Source organism: Natrix helvetica, assembly GCF_964273705.1.
Source record: "Natrix helvetica genome assembly, chromosome: 7".
Classification (NCBI taxonomy): domain Eukaryota; kingdom Metazoa; phylum Chordata; class Lepidosauria; order Squamata; family Natricidae; genus Natrix; species Natrix helvetica.
In genome coordinates, this window is record NC_138558.1 from 15847214 (window position 1) to 15870215 (window position 23002).

General features: G+C 37.2%; 1 protein-coding gene across 4 annotated transcripts in view; it reads left to right on the forward strand.

The window, feature by feature from the left end:
- Positions 1–23002, forward strand: part of CCSER1 (coiled-coil serine rich protein 1) — an 814997-nt gene that overhangs the window by 400238 nt on the left and 391757 nt on the right. For all 4 annotated transcript variants that reach the window (XM_081959555.1, XM_081959558.1, XM_081959556.1 and 1 more), the window contains exon 8: positions 10276–10359. In XM_081959555.1, coding sequence (XP_081815681.1) covers positions 10276–10359 — 84 coding nt within the window. The remainder of the gene's footprint in view (positions 1–10275; positions 10360–23002) is intronic.

Here is a 23002-nt window from a genome sequence, read left to right on the forward strand (position 1 = left end):
GCCCTTCTGTCCTCAGATGCTTGGCAGCCTTGGTGGATCAGCGTGCGCCATGTCGATCGATTATGTGCCGGGGTTTCCCAGGAGGTGGTGTCAATTTCCAGGGACTTGAAAATACTGTATATGTTTCCCCACACAGCTCCTCTATGGTGAGCTGTCTAAAGGAAAGCGATTGCACGGGGGACAAAGGAAGCGATACAAGACAATAAGTACAACAATGAGAGAATCATTAGGCCTTGTTTCTTCTCTTTTGCAATGCCTGCCTACTCCTGATTTATGCCTTTTCGTTCTAGTTGATAAACATTGTTCTTCCTTCTCTTACAACTTCTCCCATCATCATTCTGTACGTAATGTTTCTGATCTGTACTGGGAATCAGTTGCAACTGATTCTTTGTTTCTGTGTACATCTCTATTTCTGTATGTTCCCTGCTGTATGTGGATGAATACAATATTTGTTTGCAGAAACAGGATAATTTGACAAGACAAACAGAATTATCCTTCCATAAATTAAAATGAAATTAGTATTGGATATATTCTTTTTTTTTATGCAAGCTGTCTGTGCCTTTCAAACAGGCAGGTCCTTGGAGTAAATGAGAATTAATTGAGGGAAAAATTACTGAATAATATGAAGCTGTCACTTCAGCTTTTTAGATCAACATTGTAGATATTGGAATTGTTGGATGCATACCAATCACTGAAATGCTTTCAGATCATAAATTTTAAGATAGAGAGTTGATCATCTTCCGTATGTATTGACTCTGTGGATAATGTTACTATATTGCCTTGAAGAAGATGTTTGTTCAAACTCATAGTACGCCTTCAAACAAAAATAGCATTATTTATTGTTTTTGTCATACTGATTGATTAATTTTGCTGAATAGTAATTTCTATGCTTTCAGTGAAACAAGGATCAGATGTCCACCCATGGACTATGTTTATATTTTTCCTAGATTTTGCTCTGATATATTTAGTCATTTGTTGTCCTGGTTTACACTTAGCACTACTGTGTTTCCCCGAAAACAAGACAGGGTCTTATTTTCCTTTGACCCCCGAAATAAGTGCTTGCCCTTATTTTGGGGGAGGTCTTATTATTTTTGAGGTGCAGGAGGCAGTGAGCGGTAGTCACCTCATGGCTGCTGCTGTGTTGCAATATTTTGAGGGAGGGCTTATTTTAGTGCATGCACTCAAAAGCCCGATTGAGCTTATTATCTGGGGAGGTCTTATTTTAAGGAAAACAGGGTAAGTAGTAATTCAATATCATGGAAGAAGAAACTTCTTCATTATAGGTTGTATGTAAATGAAATATGCAGATCTTGTTTTCAGCTTTATTATTAGGGTGTCCAAATTCTCCTCTGATTTCTCAAAATTAATTGAAACCAGACACTTAAATGACTTTTCTGCATGTAACTGTTCTAGGAAAGAAGACAAGATAAATTTGTAAGTTATAGCTAATAATATACTCCCTTATTCAAGGCAATAAATGCTTATTATAATTATAATGCTGTCTTCCAATCAATTGCCCAGCAATTATATAGTGCTTTTTCCTCTTTATTTGTCTTGGAATGATAATACTTATAAAACTGTAGTAAAAAGCTTTCAGAAGATGTTTCTTGACTGATTTTTCGTTTGTTTTTGTCTATCCTGAATTTTGCAACCAGAAGTAGGAGAGGAGTCCTAGTTATTCTTAAGTCATCTTAAAAATAAATGATTACAATTCAGTACCGAATTCAGTCCTTCCCCCCAAACCTATTCTTTTGTTCTCAAATAATTTTCGGAACAATATGTAGGACAAGCAATTCTGATTTAAAATAAAAGACCATAACAAGTGATCTTATTTAATAGTTTAAATATGAAACCTTCTATTACAGACTGTCAATAAGAAGCCTCTCCTATAAATCAATTAATTGAGTAATGTATAAACAATGATAATATATCCCAAAACAATATCTATAGAAGCAAAGAAAAGTTTTTCATTGAATCATATTAGGGATGTTGGGTTAACTCTTCAGTTGATTTATGCAATTTTATTTTATTTTGGAAAAATTATATAGCTGCCTACTTGCTCATGGTGACTCTAGGTAGCTTAAAGAAAATAAAAACAAAATGTAGAAGGAATAAAACAAAATTATTATCAGTTCTATTATTATTAGTTAATCTTTGATGAGATTCACAGCCTTTGGGTCTGGTTGGTAGCTCAACAGCTCAAGTACTAACCAAGGACCTAGGAACTGTTAAGGTAACGTCGGAGGATATAAGCTGTTCCAAGTAGGGTGGTTTTTTGTAGAATCAGAATGCTCAAGTCCAATAAATTTAGAATTTCCAAATTGCAAGGTAGCCCTTTAGGTAGTGCTCCAAGGGCTCCAATTACAATCGGGACAACACACAATTTCTTTTTCCATAGTTATTCAACTTTAATTTACAAGTTGCGGTACTTTGTGATTTTTTTCTGCTGCTTATCTTCAATTCGCGCATCACCAGGTATTGCAATGTCAATGAACTTTTTTTTCTTTTCAACTATTGTTATGTTAGGTGTGTTGTAGGCCAAGTGACTGTCAGTCTGAATTCTGAAATCCCACAAGATCGTGACTTTTTCATTCTCTAGAACCTTATCAACCTGATGTTCCCATTGCTTTTTGCTGTACTCAAATCCAAACTCCTGGCACATCATCATCATCATCATTATCATCATCATCATTATACAATTGTATCACAGCGGCCAGTTGTTTCGCCGGATTTGGCATTGATTACTAATCGGGTCCCACCCAGGGGCCTAGGACGTCGTAACGTATTTTCGTAATATACGTGCAGATCCAAGCAGTGCAGCTTTTTGCATTTGACTGATGGTGATTTTTGTCAAGTTTTAACTGTTTTAAATGTAATTCCAGTGCTTTTGGAATAGCACCCAGTGTGCCAATTACCACTGGAATTACCACTGCTGGTTTGTGCCATAATCATTGAATTTCAATTTTTAAGTCCTCGTATTTCGCGATTTTTTCATGTTCCTTCTCGTTGACCCTGCTATCACCTGGTATTGCGATGTCTATGATTGTAACCTTATTTTTCTCAACCAGTGTGATGTCTGGTGTGTTATGTGCCAGTATTTTGTCCTTTTGTATACGAAAATCCCATAGGATCTTGACCATTTGATTTTTGGTGACTTTTTCAGGCTTATGTTCCCACCAGTTTGTTGTTGTTTTAATATTATAATTTTTGCACAAATTCCAGTGGATCATTTGTGCTACTGAATTGTGCCGCAATTTATAATCAGTCTGCACGATTTTTTTTACAGCAGCTGAGTTTGTGGACAACAGTTTCATCAACTTCTTTGCAGAGTCTGCATTTGGCATACTTTATTCATTAAACCTGAAACAGTCAACTGAACATTCAAAAATACATCACAAATGCCATTAACTGGTGCTAATGGTTGATACGAGTTGCTGCCAGCGTCCTATATATCAACCACGTTGTTGTTATTATTATTATTATTATTAAACATTGTAGGGTTGTGGTAGTGAGAAATACAAAAGCTATTGAGGAATATCTTTGGCTAAACTTTATAGATATTCTGTTAAAGTTTGGTCTACTTTTGTTTCAGTAACTTATAGCTAAATCAACCACCTGAATCAGGATTTTTTAAAAAACCCTAAAAATCATTGCTCTAATACTTAAAAACAAAAAAACCTCCAAATCTATTTCCAATAGGGTATGTGTTTCTTGTAGTACACTGGGCTCTTGGGATATCACAGTTCCTTTTTTCATGTGAGTATACTCCAAGGAAATTCTTACCTCCCAGCAACGAAAATGGATTTATAGGAGATCATTAGCTTAATGTAATTTTTTCATGCACTTAGTCTAAATAGGTTCCCCTGGAAGGGGAATTAGGCTTACTGGCAAGCTTATTCTGTAAAAGTGCCAAGAAAGCTGCATGCTTACAATCACCAGCAGTCAAGCTCGCCTTGAGGGGGCCTTTATTTTTACTAGTTCTTCTAATAAGAATATTTAAGAATTCAGGGAAAAAGTAAAAAGGCATGCCTACCAGATTTTAATAAGATAAATTCAGATACTTGCTGCTGTCAATAGTAACTTTTTATAGATATCAATTAATGCCACGAAAGCTACAATTTTGGGTCAAGAGCAGGGATGTCAAACTGGTGTCCTGCAGGCTGGATACGTTACATGCAAGCCATGCCTATCCCAGCTCCGCGAATGGAGAAACCATGTGACGGCAATGTGACGCCATGGGTTTGACGCCCATGGTCAAGAGAGATCAAATCTATGTTGCTTAAGAGTTGTCTGGCTATATTCTTGTCTTTTGGGCAGAAACCTGTAATATTCAAAGAACCCCTTAAGAAAATCCATATTGTTCACTGTATGTTGTACGGGGCTTTTGTGAGCTATTAGCTTTTTGTTAAATTTATTTTCTATGTTCATAATAAAGACCAAAGTAGACATGGACAATAAAACACTATGGTGGTCGTGGTCTAAAGATTTGCTTCAGACAATCTTGAATATTTGGGCTTAGCCAGTGGGATTTCTTGTTTGTTTTTTAAATGAGTAAATTCTTCTGGAAAACTAAAGAGAAATAAAATCTAGCTGCAAGGATAGAATATTACCAAGAAATTTAAATGCATCCATATAGGTCACGAAGGATTTAACTCCGGTGAGTTTTTACCTTCATGTAATCAATGGCGACATTCAGAATACATAAAATCTCTCTCTGGGAATAGGTAGCCATAATAAAAATCCCTCTAAACTTGCTACAACTTCATTTTGGGCTCTTGTTGCCTTTCTACACAGATTTCTACATTTACCCCTTTTTCTTGGCACTTTCTTTGGATTGGATGTATCAGTCTTATAAAGAATAACTCTACTGCATGTTTGCCAAAAGGGGGAAAAAAAGTCATTTTAGCAATCTTTTCTCCCCCATTTTAACCAGTAGCTTCTAATTTTCTGCCTTTTTAAACATCGGAAACTTTCTCAGCATAGCCCCTAATTTTTGTGATTTTTTTCAAATAGAGAAATAAATAATTTCATTGATTTCTTCAAGAAGTCCTTGTATTATTTTTTGAATGACCAACATAACAATGGGAAATTTACACATGCACACTTTTTGAGGGATGGGTAAAGCTTCTAGTTACTAATTAAATTTTCCATTGAAGGGAGTCATTGAAGAGCTACATTAGGGATTATTATCTGAATAAATGTGACCTTCTAAATTTTCAGCCACTATTACTGTCATCATGTGCTATAATTATGGAAAGAACAACTCCTGTATCATATCAACACCTTTCTTGTAATGAAGGAAGATCTTTCCTGAGAATTGTGACTGCTCATTTTGTCCCAGAATTATTAGATCTGAAAAATTATTTAGTATAAAAATATTCAATGTACTTAATAATGTTGGCATGTCCATCACTTTAATATTCTTCTTGCTCTTAATGACTTTAGACAGGTTGTCTAGTGAATGGTCCATATTTTGTCTGATTACTACTCTGATGTTTTCCAAACGTGTTTGTCGTTGAGCTTGGCATATGAAGCAATTTTGTTCTGTAATAAAACTAATTAAAGTAGGCAGCCATCCACACAACACTTCTTAATGAATTATAATGAGCTCATTAATCGAATCACTCTTGCTCAGGAAATCCACTACTTGGACCTATTAAAAAGTATAGAAATATAGAAAATCTGGATGAAATAAGTCAACTAAATATATACTTTTCTTTGAATTTTTTTTTAAAAAGTGCAATTGAAAGAAAGCTATTAAGTTAAATCCTTTATTTGAAGGTAAAATGTGGAGGGAACTTATTTGCTTTAGGTTGTTTTTAATAACTGAGCAAGAGAAATAATAGATTTTTATCTTGGTTGATAGTAGTAAATCATTTTAGGGCATCGGATAAACATTAATAGTGTGCATAGATAAATTGAGAATACAGAATAAGATGTATGAAGGAGATGAAGTTATATCTTTGCTTGCCAAACTGGTTGTTTAAACATGCCTTTAGGAAATTAATAATAAGTCTTCTGCTATTCACTGCAAAAATAAATAACTTTGCCCTATACAGAACAGTTTCTAAACTTGGTGTTTATTGTATAATAATACAAAAGCAGTATCTGGATCTCAGCCCTTGTAAATTCAGGATTTTGGATAACAATTGAGCAGCGATTCCAGGTTTCAGTGCTACTTGAAGTGAAGGAAATATAGGATCTCCAGTCTGTTTGCAGTTGATGTCTGAAATACTTGTTGATTTTTCCTTTGGTCGTAGTCTTTCCCTGTAACCGAAGGTCTTTCCCTGTAGCTGAAGAAAAAAAAAGAAATTCTGAAGTACAATCTTGATAGGAACAGAGCCATGTGATTTTAACTTCTCCTGAGATATTCTTCCAGATGTGACTAAGGCTTGGGTTAAGACAGGGATGTCAAACCCGTGGCCTCCGGGCTGGAGGCATCACGTGCTGGCCACGCCCACACCCAGTTTAGCAAAGATGGAAAAGTCATGATATATCACGATATATCATGATGACCAGGGGTGAGATGCTGCTGGCATTGTTGCCGGTTGGGTGCGCATGCCATTTTGCGCACTCACGTGCTCGTGGCAGGCCTGGGTCGCTGCCGGTTCTGGCGACCCAGGCCAGCAAACCAAACCAGTAGGAACCCACCTCTGGTGTTGATGCGTGACGACACGAGTTTGATACCTCTGCGTTAAGACTTCTTGAAGCCATGCTAGGCTTCATCTGATTGCTACATCCGAATTATCATAGCATCATTGCAAGGCCAAATCAGAGGATTTGTTTATTTATTAACTAAATATAAATGGCCTCCCACTTTACTCACAGGAGAATCTGGGCAGCTTTCTAATAGATACAGACAAGAAGCAAAACTGTCCCCTTTCTTCAGCAGTACAGAAGACATTAAAGCAGCTGTAGCAAGGAGTGGCAATAAGGACAACGTATTGACAATGACATTCTTCAATTCTTGAATCTCTCAATTTCACAAATGACAAAACTTTGAAGGATTCCATATTTGCTGAATGATATGGATTGGGGGTGAAGGAAGTTGGTACCACCAATTTTTTAAATCTTTCTCCAGATTACTTGCACTTAGCTAAAGCCCTTTTGACCCATAAGAGGTTTCTTTTTAATGTTTTAAAAAAACAGCTGGCTTCTTTGGTGGATGTTTGGTTTTTGTTTGTTTGTTTGTTTGTTTGTTTTTTATGGTGCTGTGTCAGATGTGAAATCATAGATGGTTGCAGTGCTGAGGCCTTTTCACTCATCCCATCTCCTGTGGCTAATTTTTAGAAGACGAGTTTCTCTGACAAATTTCCGTAGTGGGATTCATTTTTCACAGTATTTTCCCCCCCTCACCTGTATCGGAATCTATGTTTTTACGTCTTTCTTTTCTCCTTTGCTTTAAAAGCTTTCATAACAAATTGCGATGCATTTGACAGTAATGGCTGAGAGACAGCAGGCTCTGAAATTACAACCTGTTCTTCACCTCAGATGTTCTGGTATTTGCTATTTTTTAGTTCTTTCAAAGGTAGACATACATTTCCCTGCACATCCCAGATGCTTTTTGATAGAGATGTTGCTATATTGTAGTCAGTATCTCCATTCATATGTACACAAGTGTTCGTATACATTTCACTATATTCTTTCTCTGTTGTGTACTGGTGATAGGCTATTGGGTGATATTTCTTCAACAAGCTAAATGCTTTGGCACTTTATTTTTTATTTTTTAAAGATATATTTCATTGGCAGTTTGCAAATCCCATATAGTATAGTTTATAGTCAAATGAATATTAGTGTGCAATGTATGTTGTGTTGTGAACCTCTGAGAAAAGTAGTTCAACTTATTTAGCATTCTGGTCTCTATTGTCATGTCTTACCCCATTAAACAGAAGCCGATGTCCTGTTTGCATGTGATTTGGTATAGACCTTTGGATCCCCATGGCTATTTATGTGAGCTACACTTTCTGTGAACTTCTCTGAACGCAGAGGACAACATTTATTGACAATGGGCTCTTAGGCCAGAGATCACAACTGCGTAACAACAGTAGGGGGAAAAATCCTACATTCCTATTCTTCTCCTGCTTTCATAACTAATTTCTATTAACATGAGAGAGAGTAATGGCTTTCAATAAGTGATTTGGCTTGGCTTGGCTTAGTTTAATGGGAAGTGGCAACTGAATACATGGTATATCCCTTTCCTTCTGGGGTAATTCAGGAATGAAAAGTCTGTATCACATAGTACTGTTTGCTGGCCTTTGATTTCTGGCATTCTCTGTTTTCTGCCTTATAGTAAATATTAGTGGTATTTGAATATAGATCAGTGGTGAAATTCAATTTTTTTTTACTACCAGTTCTGTGGGCATGGCAGGGGAAGGATACTGCAAACTCTCCATTCCCTCCCTGCTCTGGGACCAGCCAGAGATGGTATTTGCCGGTTCTCCGAACTACTCAAAATGTCCACTACTGGTTCTGCAGAACCTGTCAGAACCTGCTGAATTTCACCACTGATGTAGATAATCCTCGCTTAATTATCACAATGACTGGGATAATGTGTGATTGTGACATATTTATGGATCTCATTGTCATGGTTATTAAGCAAATTGCCCAGTTATTAAGCAGGATATCATGTGAAAGGGTCTTGTGATTTTACTGCTGGCTTCTTCATTGACTCTGCTTATGGGAACTGACTCTGAAGCAGACAAATGACAATCACTGGTACCCTGCAAAGTGCCTGAATCTTGATTACATGACTGTGGGGATGTTGCAAGAGACATAACTGTGGGAACAATCTTAAAGTTTTCAGCATTGATGTAACTTCACTTGGTTGTTGAAAAGGACAGTTGTTAAGTGAGGACTACCTGTATTCAAAAGGTATAGCTAGATTACAAAATGACATAGATGTGTGCAAGTTTAGCTATAGTGGCTTCCCATAATAATTCTGGGAGTTACAACTTGTTGATGATGTGGAATGTTCTCAGATAAAGGCTTTGCTTATTCCTTTTCAAAAAATACAATTAAGTAGAAATGTGTTCTATAAGATAACAATAGCAATCTCCTTTTTCTGAGAATGGGTTTTTGGAGGTAGAAGAATTGTGATTATTCGGTAAGAAATAACCAGGTGGAGCCTGAAGGTGGTGTCAAATGCAACATCAGTTTGGTATCCTTACACAGCCCCAAGACAGTCCTTTTCCTGCATGAATGCCATTGATTGTAATCTAATGTCAACTTCCCTTGACCATCAGTTGATCAGTTTCCTGTGTATAGGTAGCTTGTAATAAACTTTTAGTGTTTTGAAGTCGACTCCTGTTCCTGGTTACTTGCACCTGGCCAATTCCTAATTTGTCATAAATGCCAGGGCTTACAGTACTTGTTTAATAACTTCAGAATGCTGACATGTATATGAGTTAGCTTGCAAATCTGATGCCTTCAATTTTAAGATCAACAAATTTGCTTAAAAGAGGGACCTCAGTCATTTTTTTATGAAGGGAAAGAACAAGGAAGATATTATGAAAACTTGAGAGGGAGAGGGGGACAGAGGAAGGGGGTGGGGGGAGGGTTGGAGAGAGAGAGAGAGAATGAATGAAAGAGAATAATTATTGAAATGCAACAATACTTGGAATATGACTTCTTACATTCTTTAGTACATATTATCTACCTGTAAGTTCTTAAATTTCTTGTGGTGCATTCCTGCCTTGAAATAAAGCCTGGCATTGGGAAATTGGGGGGAAAATGATATCAGTGATATAGAGGAACGAAGAAACCTGGAAAAGGGCAAAGCTGCCTGCACAGAATCTTACATCAAAGAAAGCACTTTGCTTTGCAAAATATGATGGCAAGTTCCACTTGCAACATTTTATTGCAGACTTTATTATATTCCCTGTTAAATAAACTAATAAAACTGCTTACACCAATAACTTTCTGGAAAGAGGAGATGACTAGAAAACCAAGCAAGGTTGGCTATGTAATTGGACACCCCCTCATCCACAGATCACTGCAGGGGCTTAAAAGAATTACACACTAACCAAATGGACTTAACACACATGGCTCCGTTCACAGCTTGGTTTACACAATATGCTTGCATTTCGGCGGCATTAGGTTACAATATTTGTATTACTAACAGAATATGCTATTAGAAATATCACACATTAAAAGGGGGCCCCGAGATTCATTACTTGGATGTAATTATTTGGCACAGTGTGACATTGTCTTTTCTTGTGAAGAGCAGGGGGGGAAAGTGCTAAGCCCTTTGTAACATCTCTTTTGATGTTATTATAGGATATAATGAAAGACGAATGCTTGACTCTGAAACTGCAAGTAAAAGAGAAAGATGAACTCATCTCCCAACTTCGTGAAGAGCTGGTAAGTGACAAACGATGTTTGCTTTTTATTTGGAATTTACTAGACCTGGTAAGGTTATTGGCTGGGCCTAATACACAAACAAACAAGCAAGCAGAGGTTGAATATGTGCTTACATCAGAGTCATATTAGGCAGATTTTGAAACTGGGAACTTGTCAACTTCTGAAAGGGCAATTTTGCAGGTAAGTCAAAAGGAGGTTGTTTACTTTACAAACCTACAGTGACAGTTCCCTTTAATCCCTGATGTAAGACAAGCCACAATTTTTTGTGCATTTTACATTACAAATATTCTGATGGTTACATAGCATATGCTGATTTGCTGGTGATTCTATTGATATAATCATTCAGTAAAGTATTCTCTCCCACTCCCACTGCAGGAAATACACGAGTATACAGAGTGTATGTAATTATGTAATGTATTACATATGTAATGGGACGTGGTGCCTCAGTGGCTAAGATGATGAGCTTGTCGATCAGACGGTTGGCAGTTCAGTGGTTCGAATTCCTAGCACCGTGTAACAGAGTGAGCTCCCGTTATTTGTCCCAGCTTCTGCCAACCTAGCAGTTTGAAAGCATGTAAAAATGCAAATAGAAAAATATGGATCACCTTTGGTGGGAAGGTAACAGTGTTCTGTGTGCCTTCGGCATTTAGTCATGCCGGCCACCTGGCCACGGAGACCTCTTTGGACAGCGCTGACTCTTTGGCTTTGAAATAGAGATGAGCACCGCCTCCTAGAGTCGGGAATGAATAGCACATATGTGTGAGGGGAACATTTACCTTTGCCTTCACGGAGTGTAAATTTCAGTAGCTTTTCAGGTTTTCATACAACAATGTACACTTGCTGCTAGTAAAACTGATTAAATGACTATCTATAAACATACTGAAATCTGGAACTGAAACAAGAACAGAAAAAAATAAAACTTTCCTATCAACTGATGCTCTGACCAACTGCTAGGTATATTCCTCTAAATAAGAGAATTTATTGATACTCCTGTGTAAATTTATACTAAATATCCACATGGTTTTCAGTATGTGAGAGCATACACTGATTGCTCCTTTTAATTTGGAGAGGAATCCTGGTGAATAAAATAAAGAAATGAGTGAATGAAAGTCTGTCTTGGGCATGCATGCATGTATGTACATTTGTATGTATATGTGGGTGTATACATGCATGCATGCATACACACATACACAGATATTAAGTGCAAAAAAGAAGAATGGCTCTTGGGGAAAAACTTAGTAGAAAACATCCTACTTTCCATTGACTGATCTACCCTATCAGTGAAAATCAGAAAAGTAGCTACGGTTTTCTGCTCAACAGTATCTGTCAAATCTGAGCCATGAATTATTAAGTAAGGCAACTACATCAGTGGAAGTGAGACTGACAATCCACTTCACTTATCCAAACTGGACAGCTAATTTTCTTTTGCTTCCCTATGGAACAAATACACAATTATATCTTGATTTAAAATATTATTGAGTTGGTTGTAAGAGTGTTATGCCAACCCATTTTTAAATGATTTATCTATTGTAACCTGTCACAGATTTTTGTCTTAGTAAAAAGAGAAAAAAGACACACTTCTATTGTGTGTCTAAGACTTTCAGAGATATACCATATTTTTCAGAGTCTAAGGTGCACCTTCCCCCCCTCTAAAAGAGCGTGGAAATGTTGGTGCGTCTTATCCACCAAATACAGCCATTTTTTGCCTCCTGAAGCCTCGCCCCCGCATCTCATTTTTAGAAAAAACGGGCAAGAAACGGGCCATTTTCCACAAAAACAGGGACATTTTTGCCTTCCCCCAGCCCTGCTGAAGCCTGCAGAGTGCTCCTGGGGGTCAGGGAGGACAAAAACATTTTCCTTACTTACCTTTTCGAAATCTTGGTGCATCTTATAGTCCAAAAAATACAGTAAGTCAAACTGTGTTTGGTGGTGTGCTTCCAAAACTCTAAAGGTGTATCTGATACACTAATGATGTAGATGAAACAGTCACATTAGGAGAAATTGTTGTCAAAAGTGAAAATAGTATGGAAGAAGAATCAGCCAAAACCCATTTTGAATATATGAATTCATGAGTTGAGTTGATGTCCATGTCCAGAGATTTCCTGAATGTTCTAAATCAGTTTGAAGGCATCTGATACTTGGTGTTGAGTCAATTTGACAGTTTGACAAGATAGATGTCATCCCTGTAAGGTGCTCCAGTCAAGAAGCACAAATCATGTGAACTGATACTACTTTTATTGTAAGCTTACAGTAACACAATTTTGCAAGTGTGAAAACCCTTTTCCCCTCCTTTATGTTCCAGTAAACTAGGGAGCGTCTCTTCTGACGCACTTCCTACCCCTTTCCCATGTTTGTGCTATGATACTTCTTTTATGGTGGTTGTCTATTGTGTGTGGCTCTTCCTTCTGTCTCACAGGGACCACATTTTAAATAATATTCAGAAATTTTGAACATTCAAAAGTTTTCACAAACATTTTTGTATGTGACGTTTTGAGATATATGTATCTATTGGCTTATTTATTTCTATCTGTCTGAAGATGATAAGAGTTTTGTGCCATGGTTAATTTCTCCAGAAGCATATAAAATACCTTAGACTGGACAAATTGCATTCTCATCATATCTAAAATAATCTGGGTGGATTTCAGAGCCAATTGTGATTATGACCAGTTCTTAAATTCCCAGCATCCACACAGTCACATGATTATCATCTGGCACCTGGAAACCGCCTGGCACTTACAATGGTTGCCATATCCCAGGGTTATGTGATCTTACAACCTTCTCTGGCAGATTGTTGACGAATGTATATTTTCTTTTATGTACACTGAGACCATATGTACCAAAGACAAATTCCTTGGATGTCCAATCAAACTTGGCCAATAAAGAATTCTATTCTATTCTATTCTATTCTATTCTATTCTAATCTGCCTGGCCAATTTGATCCTGCATGATTCAGGGTTCCTTCAATTAAACAATGTCATTTTTCCAGATCCTGGAAAACATGCTTTCTCTCTACCAGTGCTTAGCTTCTGGAACAACGTTCCCTTTGTGATCTCAATGGCCTCCACTCTCCTATTGTTTATATGCACCATGAAGATCTGGCTCTTCAGATCACCAGGCCTTTGGTGAGGCAGTGAGATCTTTGGCTTCATCATGCTTGACATTGTTCATTGTTATTTTTTACAATGTTTTATTGATATTATTTTAATTTCTTTGTCTGGTTGTTGTGATCATCCAGAATCCTTCATGACCTTTTCAAGAAGAGGCTTCTGAGAACTGAGGATAAGTAACCATCTTTAGTTTAAAAGGGATGCTTCTAATTTGTGATCAAACCAATTCATTACTTGAGCATCTTTCGTTCTACATGACAAACATACTCAGTTTTTTTTTAATTAATAAAAAATACACAGTGTTTGCCAAGAAAATGTTGTTTGTAAGAATGGAAACAGACTGTCCTCAAAATTGAAATAAATTCTGCTTTTCTACATTCATTTTTGAAGACTTTAAGAATGATGTATTATGTAAATACCAAATAAGATTAAGTGACATAATGGAGTAGAGATTAAGCTTTTACAGACTGGTGAATTTTTGTACAATGCCATTGTAAACTTCTCATATTGTGCCTCTTGTCCAAAGCATATCTCTGAAAATTTTGTTACTCCGAAAGTATGTTTGTAAGCTATTGCTTCTTGATGCCGGCATTACTCCATTGGATAGAAAATACATAATTCTTCAGAGATGACACAAAAATAGGGACTTTGGTTTTATAGTAAACAAAGGATTTTTGTGGATTTTTTAATTTATAAGAGTTCTTCAGTTATTATATTCTTAAACAGCAGATTAAAAAAAAAAATCACAGTTGGGTTGGACTTCATGCAGAAGATTACACTCATTGAAAATTCCAAGGATGCAGTTTTTGATTAGGCATCAGGAAAACTTCTGAATGTTCAACAATGTTCAACAGCAGAACTTGGAAAGTCTTGGAAAGCCCTTGCTCTTCTCTGGATGTGTTTAAATAGAGGTTGGGTTTATCTGGGACCCTGTAGTAGTGGATTCTTGCACTGGGTTTAAATGATGTCTATGGTACCTTCCAGGAATTTTAATCTATGATCATATTCATGTTTCATCCCTATTGGATATTTTATGGAAGCAGAATGTGCTTATTTAGAGCTGTGGTGGTGCAGTGGTTAGAATGCAGTAATGCAGGCTACTTCCACTGACTGCCAGCTGCTTGCAATTTGGCAGTTGAAATCTCCCCAGGCTCAGGATTGACTCAGCCTTCTGAGGTGAGTAAAATGAGGACCCAGATTGTTGGGGGCAATAGGCTGACTCTGTAAACCGCTTAAGGGGGGCTGTAAAGTATGTAAGTGCTAAGTGCTATTGCTATTTAGCACTGTTTACCTGCTTTTAATGTAGTATAACCTTTGATGAGTATAGAAAAAAAAGCTTTTCCATCACATTAAAAGCTGATACTTTTAAATGGAAATAGCAGGTAAGAATCTGCTGCTCAGCACTTGCAGTCCTCTTGAGAGTTTCCTTAAGAATGATGAAGGGCAATACTTAGATTCTGCATCTTAGCATCCTCTCTGGAAATCTACATGATCCTAGAAGTGCAAGGAATACCTTATTTTACCTGCTGCTCTGGCATGGAGGATTTCGCACAATATTGGGGGACTCACTCTCTTAGAGACTTACACGAAGCTTTCAGTTGCTATTATGGTATGTGAGGTGCAAAATTTAAATCTTATCAGACAATTTTGGAATTGGATATAACACATTGGCTTTTAAAAGTTAGTGGCGTTTGATTCCTTATCTGGATAGGTTGAGAATTTCTGTTTAGAGAAAATGTGTATCTTTTACAACTGCTTTCTTTGAAAACATAATTCAGGTAATACTGAACTTACAACTATTTGCTTAGTAACCATTCAAAGTTACAGTGGCATTGAAAAAAGTGACTTAAAACCAGTCCTTGCACTTACAACTTTCACAGCATCCTCACAGTCACATGATCCAAATTTTGGGCACTTGGTGAACAGCATGTATTTGCGATGATTGCAGCCTCCTGGGTCATGTGATCACCATTCCCAGCTGGTTTCCAATAAACAAAGTCAATGGGGAAGCTGGAATCACTTAACACTTATGTGATTTACTTAATAACTGCAGTGGTTTGCTTAACAGCTGTGGCAAAAAAAAGGTTGTAAAATTGGCACGACTCACTTCACAACTGCCTTGCTTAGCAATGAAAATTCTGGTCACAACTGTCATTCATACGTACATTGAGGATTATCTGTAATGATAAATTGATGGAACATGTGCAATAGAATGTGAAATCCTATGTTTAATCTTGAGAAATGCATGATTGTTGTGTCAGGATTTCAAGTCACATCCCTAACGAAAGAAAACTCTGAGGCTTGAGTTTCCTCAAAGTTCCATTTTATTAGAGATGTCATATTGGCACATCTGGGAAAACCCGAATCTGAAAGTTTCCAGGTTTTCCCCACCCAAGTGAAAGTTCAAGTCCATGCCCAGCACCCCACATATCCCTCACATGGTCCAGCCAGGCACCACCCCAACTGGAGATACCTCCCAGTCACGCCACTCCAGGTGCAGGGCGAGATGTCCTTGACTCTCAGAGAAAGGAATGTTATTTTGACTATATCTCACCCATACTCCATATAATCCCCCCTCCCATTTTCCCACAGCATTGAATGTGGCAGGCCTGAAGGCCCAACACAAAATATGGCTTCCATGTTTGTTTCATTATTTTGTTTTATTTTAACATATTTTAATGATTTATTTTTCTGCAAACATATACAGTATAAGTTTTTTTTTCTTGAGAGTAGAGACAAACTCAGGTTTATCCTTTCTTTACCCTCGTAATATGTTTGAAGGGATATTTTGGTTATACAGTTTTAATGGTGATCCTATGACTCGCTACCATTTCATTTGTAAAACATTATGCTGTTAAGATTAGAATACACTTTTCTAAAATAATCATTTCCTTTTTTAAAATATATTTTTTTATTTTTACTTTTCAAAACAAACACAACACATAAAATCTCCCTTCTTTACATATTGTAGAAAGTGTATCAGTTGGTTACAAAAGGCTTTTGTGCATCTCTTCCACAGTCATCAACCATAATTCATATTAACTCAAGTATTTTAACTCAGATATTTATTCATGTTACCATCATCATACCTCCATTTTCATTTGACTATAATTGTTTAAACGTCCTTCATCATAAAATATACCAAGATTTAATACATAACCACATACTGACATTTCATTTACTATTTCTAAAATCCTCCAATAACACTGAATCTTTATGGCCTACTCTAGCTAAACATCCATAATATTTAGTAACAAAATTTTCTAATCCTCCTTTCCAAATCATTATTTACAATTTACATCCAATTTCCTTATGTTGTACCCATGCCTATATATACCTTATTATCATTATCCCTCCTTTATTTAACTATATCCTGTATCATAACATTTTCCCCCTAATATTCAAAACTTAACTATATCTAGCTTAGTTCTTTTTTTATTAATCTTTAAATAAAACCCAAGAAGGTTTCTAATCTTCTTTTCATGGGTACCATTCAATATTTATATCCCATTATTGCTTATCATGACACTACACATTGTATACATTATTATTATTATTATTATCAATTATTTGTTTAACTATATCTATTATCACTAAATTTCACTAACTTTAGCTATTTGTAAGTTATACTCTTCCATCTATCAACCTGTATCTTTCCAGTAACAAAACAGTCTCATATCTTCTGCTGTTTGTGGTATCAGTCCTCTTATCTTCTCTTTAATCAATTTTGTATGGAATCTTCTTAGCAACTCTTTGCTTATAAAATCTCTCATGTAATTTCGATGCCCTTCTTCTGTTTCCTTAATCAGCTTATCTTTGATTGTCAGTAGTGTTATCAATGATGTTGCTAATAAAATTTATCTCTTTAAATCCATAAATTCTTTTGTTTTTTTCTTCTTCTGTATCTTGCCATCTGGGGTAGAGTTCCCCTCCATTTAATTCCTCTTTCAGTATTCCACTCTTTCCATTTCCAGAAACAAACCAATCACCATAAATATCAGCAAATTTAATTTCTTTATGGTCATTTTCCTCTTCGGTTTTTAGGATTCTAACCTCCACTTTTTCCACTTGATAAACATCTCCAACCATATTTTACTGTTAGATGCTCTAAGTCTTCCAACTTCTTTTCTGTCCTCTCAAATGTGTTTGATAATTTCTAAGAATATCTTTTGCAGACTTAAAGTTTCTTTCTACTGTTGAAATTGTGCCATTATCTCCAGCTAACAAACACTGCTGCTCTAGCTTGGAAGATTTTTACAAGATTAAGCATAGATTCACAATAAAGTTTTATTTTCACTTTTCTCTGGTTGAAGATATACTTCTATAAACAAGCAGTGAGACCTTGAAGTGCCAAGCCAGGATAATCCGTAAGAAAAGTAAAAGTGTTTCATTTTTAATACACAAACCTCCAGCCTCCAAGTAGCAGCGGTATTGTTGCAATTTTCTTTGTTTCTTTTTGTATCTTTTTTGTATTTCAAGTTTTAAAAAGAGTCTGATTCTTGAATGAGTTAGAAAAACACCCACAGTAATGAAAGAGGAGAATTTTAGTCCATAGGTTACAAAGAATAATAAAAGAAAAAAAAATAGAAGAAGAAAACTTAAGGCTTGCATAATTTCCATCCATGAATGTAGCATTTAAAAAGTAAGATAACTCACTGTCCAAAACCATTCCAAATTTAACTCTGCTGCTTATTTCTTCTGTTCTCCAATTTGAACTAATCTTAAGTTTTCTATAGGCAGTCTCTTTTAAAATGGTAAAAATTCCTCACCAGCTGGAAACATTTTCTCTTTCCGTATCCTTCTGTTTTGGAGCCGCCCTGACTTCAGCAGCCTTGGCTAGATTTTTTTGTCGCCAGCTTGAAGAACTTCTCTTGCATCGATCAGGGACTTTGCAATGTCCCTGAGATCAGCAAGATGTATTCTTCCTGTTCACCATTTCTGCGGGACAGTTTAGGTCTGATTGGACCACCCAGCGGCAAAAGTATCAGTTGTGGTCTTGGAGCATCGAGACTGCACATCCGTATCGTCGAGACGTTGGCTCCTCCCAAATCATTTCCTTTTGTATTTAATCTTTGGGCCTTTTGTATTTAATATTCTCAGTCTTTATAACAACATTCATTTATGCTATCTCTACCTCAACTTCCTTGGAACATTATTCTAAATTAGTTTTTTTTTTAAAAAAAAGAAATTAGGGGACACATCAATTTTATAGTAAGGTAGATAAATTAGAGAAGTAAATTTAGTTCAACACGTTTTATAAATGGTGTTAAATGTCTTGCCTTTAACTCTCTAATAATATGATCGATTCTGATAAGCGTAATGCTTATATTCAGGGCAATTATATTGTGCAGCCATCTTTATGGTTATTATCTTCCTTGCTCGTCTTGATTTCTATTATTTCATCTTGGGTGTTTATGATAGATTATTACAGGTCCTTCAATGATTTACATAAGAAGAGACAGCTGTAAGTAATTTCAAATCTTCTTTTCTTCTTCATATTTAGGAAACATCTGAGTAGAAAAGAAAGAGATTAGGGTATGCTTAAACATTATTAAAGTGTCAAATTCCTTTCCCCACTTTTACCGGAGAGAATTAATTGCACATAGCCCAGGGAAAAAAAAGAGCTTATCTCAGCAGCAATTATTCTACAAGTCAACTCTGCAAGATACTCCGAGTGGGAAGATGACAGTATCCAATGAGAAACACAATGTGGATTAATTTCCGATTCCTTGTGCTTTCTGAAGCCTTGATGAAAACCCGACAGCGAGATAGAATCTTTAATATTCTCTTGCACTTATGGAGGTGGTTTCTGCATATTAGTTTAAAGTCTCTGTCACAAAAGTGCTGGCATTTTTGCGCCACTTAGGGCCGGATGCAGATAAATAATTGTCATGCCTTCAGAGGCAGGAAGGAAATTGTGATCTGATGCTGATTCCCTTCGACATATCTGCATAGGAATAATGTAGCAGGAGCGCACCAGCAATAAAAGTCTGCCCTTAAGTGCCTCCGGAGATGTTACACCGTGACTAACATTGCTTGAATAACAATGCATTGCATATGCTTGTCTTCTGTTAAGATGTCAGAAGATAGAATGTTAGCTTTAAGAGACCTGGGTGATTTTACTGGTGATTCCTCTTGCAGATTTAGATAAATACAACTTGACTGCACTTTGCAAGGACTCTCACCTTTCTATCACACAGAGGAAGCATAAATTAGCTGTCTGAAGATGTATAAGGCAAGAGGCGCAGCGTATCTCTTTATTCCAACCTTTCGGCATTATTTTTTTCTCCAAGCCTTTGGAATACTGAAAATAGCGAAACAGTTACTGTTCAGACCCGCCCCCCCCTTCTTCCCTCACCAACACAGACTCACTCCGAGCCAAAGCTACTTCAAAGGATTTATTGCACAGACAGACAGACAGATCCTTGGCAGCAATCCACCACGACTAGACTCTAAGAACTCTCCTGCACGAAGACACAATAGCAGCTATCCAGCCTGCCAAGCTCACAAGACGGAACTTCCCCAATAGTTCCTGCGTTGACTTCTGCAAAGGGCATATGCACAATCAGTACTTTTATAGACTGGAGAGGAGTCTACTTATCAGCAGCTGAGAGCAATTACCGCCGGTAACTGCGCACTTGCTCCTTGCGCCTGTGAGCACGGCGGTAACGAGCATCTAATAACTCCCTGCTGATGTCTGACTCACTGTCCCGTGACTCCTCCCCACTGCTCCAAGGCATGACATCAGGAGCCCCCTTCCTTTGGCTCTCACCGCTGCTCCATGCCTCAGGCGCCTCCTGGTGGCGGACCAGACTCTCTGATCCCTGCTCAGTGTCAGAACCCTGCCCAGGGTCCTCCACATCCTCCAGAGCCGACTCATAGGGACCCTCGCTGTCGGAGTCTGGTGGCAGCTCCAACGGCTCCTGCTGGGCCACAACAGGTTACTATATTATAGTTTTGGTTATTTCCCTAGGCATTTATTTCCATGTTTCCTTGCTCACATACATGAGTGAGATGAGCGCAAATTAGTGAGAAATGGGTGCAAATGAGTGAGGAACTCTGCATGGATGGACATTTTAGACACAGAGTTTCTCACCCATTTGCAGATGTCCAAATTATGTGCATGGACATTTTGTGGTGAGTGTGTGTGTGTGTGTGTGTGTGTGTGTCTTGGGGAGGAGTAACTGTGTGTATGAATCAGTGAAATTTGGGGATATTAGATAGAATAATATATTAGTGTTATATAGCTATACAATTGTAGTCCATTCTGTCTAGCCAAAGATTAGGCCTACTATAGAAAAACTTGATAACTTCTGTTGATTTTCTGATGAGTATTAAAATACTCCTTAGAACAAGGGTGTCAAACTCAAGGCCTGAGGGCCGGATTCAGCCTGTGGGGGGCTTAGATCTGACCCGCAGGGCCGCCCTGGATACAGCAAAGGAGTGGGCCTCAGGAGGGCCACATGCAGCCCTCCCAAGCTCCATTTTCACTGGCAGAGGATTGCAGGAGGCTGTCACAGCCAAAAACGGAGCTCGGGAACCTGTTTTCGCTGGCAAAATGCTCGGGCTGCCACAGGTGCCCCCCGACACAAGTGACGTTGAGCTGGCCATGCCCACCCTACTCAGGCCCACCCTGGTCCTCCGAAGTCAAAGAAAGCCCTGATGTAGCTCTCAATGAAATCGAGTTTGACAGCCCTGCCTTAGAAACTGATGATGGTATTTCATCTGGAAGACTTCTATCCAGAAATCCCTTCCTCTAAATATGATGTATACATTTTTGACTAGTGATCCATTTCAGAAATACCTTGAATGTTAAAGCACCTACTTAAAGCATTTTGAATTAATCTGTAAATATGACTATGTTTTTCACAGGTAGCTTTCTGTTTTTAAAAATACCAATGTCAATTTGCATTTCCTGGAATTATTTTAGATTGTAACAGCATAGCTTCGGTCTCCAGCATTGTTTGTAACTATAGAGAGTAGGATACAAAAATGCCCTAAATTAATGAATGAGTTTATCATGGAAGAAGAGACCAATGGACATTATATGCATTTCGCTGAATTGCAGATTAATGCAGGAAATGGACTGAATTGATTTTTTGACAGAAACATATGAAAATGAAATGTACTGGATATAGAATTCTTCTCTCTTTATCTAAAATATCTTGGAGCAAATATAAATAATACCCTAATGTAGATTGAATGATCTACCAACCGTTACATTTCAGACTTACTCAGCCTATAGTCATTTCAGTTGTAGAATATGTTAAGTAAGATATTTTGCAGAATTCTTTAACATGTAGCTTAGAAAAGTCGCATCTGAACCTCTCTTTGCCTGGAAGGTCCTTCTCCATAAATTAGTGGCGATGGAAAAAGAAAGTTTGGTATTTCAAATAACATGTTCTTTTTTTATAGCTATTGAATTTCTTTGTCCTGTTTTATTAAGACCTGTTCAAAGTCAAACGAGTTGGAGAGTGCCTAAATTGAGCAAACTCAATCAAATTGAATGAATATGGAGTGTTGAAAACTGTTTGTATAAGAATGAGAAGGCAGATTTTTAAAAATTAATCTGAGTTCTGATCTGAGTTCTAAAATTAAAGATAATCATTATAAGAGAGCAAAGAGTTACTCAAACTTTGATGCTTCCTGGAAGTAATTCAAGTTTTTATATCCTTGATCTGCTACTACTAGTCAATAGGCTTGATTAAAATACTAAACCTACCTCTTGCACTGATAATAACGCAAGGTTTCCAAATAAATATTGTATTATTGAACTGCTATACCAGCTTAAAAGGGACGTGGTGGCTCAGTGGCTAAGGCACTGAGCTTGTCAATCAGAAAGGTCAGCAGTTCGAATCCCTAGTGCCGCGTAACGGAGTGAACTCCCATTACTTGTCCCAGCTTCTGTCAACCGAGCAGTTTGAAAGCATATAAAAATGGAAGTAGAAAAATAGGGACCATCTTGGTGGGAAGATAACAGCGTTCTGTGCGCCTTCGGCATTTAGTCATGCCGACCACATGACCATGGAAATGTCTTTGAACAGTGCTGGCTCTTCGGCTTTGAAACGGAGATGAGCACTGCCCCCTAGAGTTGGGAACGACTAGCACAAATGTGTGAGGGGAACCTTTGCTTTTATACCATTAATTGGCTTTGGTTTAAAAACAGTATAGAATTTATATCTTGGTCATTAACTATGCTCAACATTTTATAATTTCCACTATATATGAATTTATTATAATGACATCAAGGGATCATTATCTGATGATATAATTACATAATATCAGATTGTGTCTGTTCATTTTAATTGGCCATAACACTTACTTTATCAAGTGGGAAAAGCTTAAGTCTATTACTATCTAATTTATAATAGTTGTGTCTCCCATTTATCATCCATATACATTTGGTTGGGTTAGTCTAGGCAGTGTTTCTCAACCTTGGCAACTTTAAGTCCTATGGACTTCAACTCCCAGAATCTGGGAGTTGAAGTCCACAGGACCTAAAGTCATCAAGGTTGAGAAACACTGGTCTAGGGCAA